The 6,000-nt window shown below is 42.2% G+C and overlaps 1 protein-coding gene across 1 annotated transcript in view; it reads right to left on the reverse strand.

Annotated features, from left to right (window-relative positions):
• The window catches only part of LOC125702276 (myosin heavy chain, skeletal muscle, adult), a 30,657-nt gene extending 24,946 nt beyond the window's left edge, over positions 1-5,711 (reverse strand). The window contains exon 1 of the mRNA XM_048965333.1: positions 5,612-5,711. Coding sequence (XP_048821290.1) covers positions 5,612-5,617 — 6 coding nt within the window. The 5' untranslated portion in view covers positions 5,618-5,711. The remainder of the gene's footprint in view (positions 1-5,611) is intronic.
• Between the last annotated feature and the right edge of the window lie 289 nt (positions 5,712-6,000).

Below are 6,000 nucleotides of genomic sequence, written 5' to 3' on the forward strand. Positions count from 1 at the left end.
GCCCCCAGTAACAACAACTGCAGAGCACAAGTCAAACACATTTCAGGCCTGCACACCAGCTCCTCATGCAGCACGGCCCTTTCTCATGCCAGTGAGCATGAAGGTACCTCTTGGTCCTGCACACAGCAGGAGGGATTCCAATTCGTACCAGCCAGCAAACATTCTTTCAGACCTCAACCCTGTTTGTATGTTTGTATGAGGTCTCAGCTTGGCCTTTGAAGTCTTCGCAGAAGTCTCTACATTCCCTGGGCCCCAGGGTACCTGTTCCCATCCAGAGTGGGCTTCTCCCCCAGTTCCTGTTGGAGCCATTATTTCACTCAAATGTTACACAGACAGTTCAGTCTTGAACACATTCCTAAGTAAAGGAATAGACCACCTCTAGAAAGAGCAGAGGGCGGGATGGAGTCAGACACTTTCTCAGTGTTTTTTTAAGTGCTTCTGTGGAGCGGAGCTGGACCTTTTCCTCTTCTGCTAAGTCTAGAAAAGTGGAATAGAATTTGTGATTCTGATAGACTGGGAAGAGCATTCCCTGAGGGATTTGCAGCATGCCAGTGTTGTTATCAGCCATGCTGCCAGGCTTAGCAGAATATGCTTGTAGAGATCATTGTGTCCTGAGAATGACAAGTGGATAGTGTGACATGGAAAATGTGGCCTCAAGCTGGTGTGTACCAGAGCAGACATAACAGAGAATGCTGGTTTCTGAAGTGGCAGCTACAGCAGAGATGAGTTGTTAGTTTGTCATTAAAACATCCGTATCCTTCCAGAGTCTGTGATTTGTTTCACACATTGGATTTCTTGTCACAGTATTAATGGGTGTTGCCGCCCATGGGTGGGGCTTTGTGGCACTTCATAGGTGAAAAAATAAAGTCCTCGTAAACTTCCATTCAAGTAACGAGTTGGGTTGCATTTGCTCAGCACTGAACCAAGGAAGGAAATCAGAGATAAAGCAAAAGAATTTTCAGTATGAGCAGAAGCAGGAAATATTTGAAAACACCTATGGCAAGAAGTCCAGCTTCCAAATGGTGCTGTCAGTTATGCTACAGTTATTTGTTATGCGTGCTGAGAGAGATGTCATCATATCTGATGGGCAGTGTGACAGAGAATGCCTACAAGTTCAACAGTGTTTCTGCTGCCCTCTGTGTAAAAGCAGACCTCCCAGGAATGCTGGCCCCAGCCAAACAGAAGTGCTGGCACTCTAATCCTTTGGAGAACAACTCCTCTTTCCTGCCTTTGTGCTGAACCCACAGCTGAGTGCTTGCTTGAACCTGGGTATGATACAGGCACATGATCCTCATCAAGAATCTGTCTGTTCTGCTTATGGGCATTGAGTCATGTGGAATTAAAAATGTGTGCTGTCTCCACTTCTAGCAAAACATACCTATTCCCTGTAGGAGTCTGAGGGTTATTTGATTAAGACATACCCTATGTCAGGACAGTAATGGAGAGACTGGGATGCCATCTCCTAACCTTACTTCTCCACCCAGAGAACAACTTCTGCAGGTCTTCCCTGCAGGAAAGCAAAAGGGAAGTGAATGCAACTTTTTTATGGAGGTTTGAATCACAGCTTTTTGCATTATTTGTATCTTCTCTTTCCAGTGATTGACCTTCTTATATGGCTTCCTGAAGCCCAAGCTCCACTGAGCATCTCACTGGAGAAGAGTCAGATCAGCTAACCAGACAGGTAAGCAGAGAGGCTGGTAGGACAGACCTGTCATTTGAAGATAGGCATCAGATGAACAACTGTCCAATCTGCACACTTGCTCAGACACCTCTCATGTTCTCAGCTAACCAGTCATTGCTGGGCAGTGGATCCTGGCTGAGAAGGTGACCTTGTGAATATCCTTTCATTCCATCAGCTATGAAAGTAAGTGGATGACTACTGATATAGAGCAGGTGAGGAGAGGAGCAGGTCTCTTGAGTAAGAGCAGGTTAGGGTAGGTTAGAAATTAATTAATAAACAATAAAAACATAGTTAATTTATTTCTGAAAGAAGGAAGACATGTCCCTTTGTTCCTTTGCTGATCAGAAATGTCCCACTGTGGCTGTATACAGGCTTGGCTTATCTGTCTGACTCTTGGACAGCTAAGGAAGGGTATAATATTGACACTTTTAACTTTAATGATTAAAGCATCTGTGGGATTTTACAGAGCAACTGATAAATGCCAGAAAGGGCTGCAGTAACGTACCCTTACTTATGTGGGGGCTGGATGTTTCCCAGTGATGTTTTACACAGCTCTTTTTAGAAGTCAGAGAGCTCACCTCAGCTCTTGTCTCTGGAAAGGCTCATCTGCATGCTTAGAGTTGGCTAGGGCCGTCAGATTTTCTCTTTTAGCTCATTGCATGGCAACCATCTCAGATAATAGAGACAGGTACAAGGCCCTGCTCACTTGAAGAGCAAGTCAGCTGTGTAAAGCAGACCAGTGCCAGTGGGAAAAATGATGATGACTCCAGGTAGCCGGCCACAAGGGTCATAGGATGCTGATGCCCACTGTGGGAGGCTAATAGTCAGGGGATCTAATATCCCCTGTCCTGCTGAGATTTCCAGCTCACTCTAATAAAGTCTACCAAGGACTTAGCTCCTTACCTCCATGAGGGTATGCCTACTGCAAGAGAGACCAGGCAACTCAGGAGGACAATGGAGTTGCTACTTGCCACTCTAAGGAGAAAATCTGTGCAAAACTCAGAGCTGAAACTGGCCAGGGACAACAAAAAGGTCTTTTCAAAATATGTTAACAGCAAACCAAGGACCAGAGAAACCACCCATCCATTAGTTGATGAGGATGGTCAGCTTACAAGCAGGGTCACATATAAAACAGAAACATTTAATGCCTTCTTTGTCATTGTCTTCAACACCAGTGGTAAGGCCTTAGATGGGGACTGTGACTGCAGAAACAATGAACTCTGAGACAACCTCAGACTTCTTTGGTATTTGCTGCTTCAGCTGGATGCATATAAGTCTATGTTAAATCCCATCCCAAGGATGGGAAACCCTGAGATGTTGAGCACCGACAGAGATTCATGAGCTTCTAGTTAATGGATGTGGCCCTTTGCAATTTTAGTTTGATTTACCTGAGTAAAATAGGCCACAGAACCCTCAGTCCATCCCTAACTGCAACATGCCCCAAAGAAAGTAGAGCCACCAAACATGATAAAGAACCACGTGGCCAAAACTGTTGCATCTTGGGAGATTCTTTAATGCCCTTTTCCTGATTAGATATTGTGGCACCCAGAATTACACACAGTGTTCAAGATAAGACCACACCAGCACAGAACAGGACAATTCCTCCCTTTCCTGACTAGCAATGCTGTTCTAAATGCACCCCAGGTTACATTTGGTCACTTTGGCTGCTGGGGTATTATACTGACTCAAATTCATCTTGCCATCTGCCAAAACCTTCCAATTACTTTCCATGGGACTGCTCTGTGGCATTTTGTCCTGCACCTGTACATATATATTCAGAATTACATTGTCCCACATGCAGAATTTGGTACTTGCCCTTGTTATATTTTATACAGTTGGTGATTGTCCGGTGCTGTATGAAAATCTGTCTGCAAGGCCTCTCTACTCTTGTGGAAGTCCATACTTCACTTAATTTAATACTGAACACTCTTACCTCTGTTTGAAGTCAGCATACAGGACTCTAGTGGGGAATACTTTCCTGTAAATCCTCATCTATTCTAGCACACCATTATCCATTATACCACAGTTGATGTAGCAGCAGTTCATGTTCCATAGTACCTGCCAAACACCACTGTTTGTTGTTACTCTATTGTTTGACACTCAGAAGATCTTCTTTCCACCTGTTGAACCCATTATCAGTTGCTTTGTTTTCATGATGCAGCAAACAAAGTGAGGGTGAATGCTGCATAAGTTTGTCATCAGCTTATTTAAGTTTTCCTGTGAGACTGCAAGATGAATTTTAGAACAAATGTGAAAGATCTCTACCCTGTAGCTGTCTGAATTTCAACCATGGGAAGGAGTTAATCTTTGGATTGTAATGTTTTCATATTAATGCAGATAGCTTTATCCTTCATTTGTCTTTGTCCATCTATTAACAGAAAATAGGATTTGGCTATTCTGTCATCATAATTTCTATGTTACAGAGGTTGGGATATAACTCACTTCGTACCCCAAAACTGTGGCTGTGGAAACAATGAACAATTCTCTGTGCCTGCTCTCATGAATCAGTAGAACAACTGGGCTTTTCTATGCAAAAATCTTATAGATAGTCTCTCTGTTTCTCAGAATTATTCCATCATTTATGAGTGGTGCGTGGCAGCAGTGCTGAAATATTCACAAGTCCCAAACCTCATTTTGGAAAAATGTTTGGAATTTTGTCAATAAGCAGGAAGAAGCTGATGTTTTGCAAGCTCGTATTTAGCTTAAAAAAAGAGGTGCATGAAAAAAAATCTGCACTACAGCATGCTCAACCATTTGAAATACTTCTCTTTTTCATATCTTAGTGTGAGTATGCCATGCCATGTGAAAAAAAGAACACTCATTTCCATTTCTCTTTGTAGTATATGGTCTTCCTCAGCTTTAGGACTTTAAGAGTTTATAACTTCACTTTTAACATTAAATTCTCTTTCTTCAAGTGAGAAGAGTCAAAGTCAGGAAACGTGTATGGAAAAGATCTGAGAAAGTCTGGAAAGAGAAACTCCTTTTCTTGCCATAACAAATCACAAAAATACAGAGCAGCTTATTAACTAAATTCAACATTTTAATGCAATATACCCCAGTTCATTATTTATCCTTCACTAACTAGAGAACTCAGACATTGATGCATATGAATAGGAAGGATACCTTCTCAATCAGCTCAGTACAGGCAGCCAGATCCATCCCAAAGTCAATAAATGCCCATTCAATTGCTTCCATCTTGTAATCCTCCTATTCCAGCACAAACATGTGGTGGTTGAAGAACTATTGCAGTTTCTTGTTGGTGAAGCTGATGCACAGCTGCTCAAGGCTATTGGACTGCCGAGTTCTAAAAAAAAAGAATATTCTTAAGGTGTAGCAGTCACAATGCCCTGTGCAGTTCTCACTCTTCATTAGGTCTCTTCAGACAAATACGAGGCCTCTTTCCAGTTTGTTCTCCCCATAGTCCTTCAGAAGTATGTACTTGCATTCTGAAAACAAAAAAAAAAGACTTTTAATTAATCGCACTGAAGATATTTTTTCTCCGTTGTCTTTTTTCTATGCCTACTACATATGTTCTTTAATAATCCCTCTTACAAGCTTGAACATCAGCAGAAGTCAGTTTCCCTGTGGCCCCAAAGTAGATTCTGATGAATTTGACCTCTTATGGGAAAAAAAAGCATATATTTTATCCTGGATTGATTCTTTGGACATCTCCTTATGTGTAATAACACTATCCATTATTAATGTAATAGTGAGAAGGAGAGATTCTGGCCAAAGCAACCACTTACAAAGCATGAAAAGTTGTCATCTATCAGTCTTGGCATTTGCAAAGGCCTCCAGCAGTGGTTTGGTGCTGATGATTTGATCCTCAAGCAGTCCATACAGGATGTCAATTATTACAGGTTATACTTTCCAAAATTCATGCTAGGAACAGAACAAAGTATTGATTCAAGCTTGTATCTATTGATGTACCTGCATTTTTCCAGACTGCTCCTCCTTCTTCTTCTCCCCACTAGCTGCAATTGTTGCAAAGTACTGGATGACACGTTTCGTGTTCACAGTCTTCCCTGCACTGGATTCTCTGCTGTCGAGCCAAACAGAGAAGCAGAGAGCGTGAGGTCAGGGAGAAGGTCCCCTGGCACAGCCCCATGAGTGAACTGAGCAAGAAATAGACATACATGATCAGGATTGACTGATTCTTGTGATCTGTGACAAAACAGAGTTTTCTTAGTGCTCAAGAATGGAGAGAAGTCAAATTCCGAAGGAAATGAACAGTGAACTGAAGCATCCTTAGGGTGTAGGAAGATTAGAGAATCAATTTCCAGATAAAAACCCTGAAAATTTAAACCCTTTCAGGGCTT

Source organism: Lagopus muta, chromosome 18 (genome assembly GCF_023343835.1).
Source record: "Lagopus muta isolate bLagMut1 chromosome 18, bLagMut1 primary, whole genome shotgun sequence".
NCBI classification, from domain to species: Eukaryota; Metazoa; Chordata; class Aves; order Galliformes; family Phasianidae; genus Lagopus; species Lagopus muta.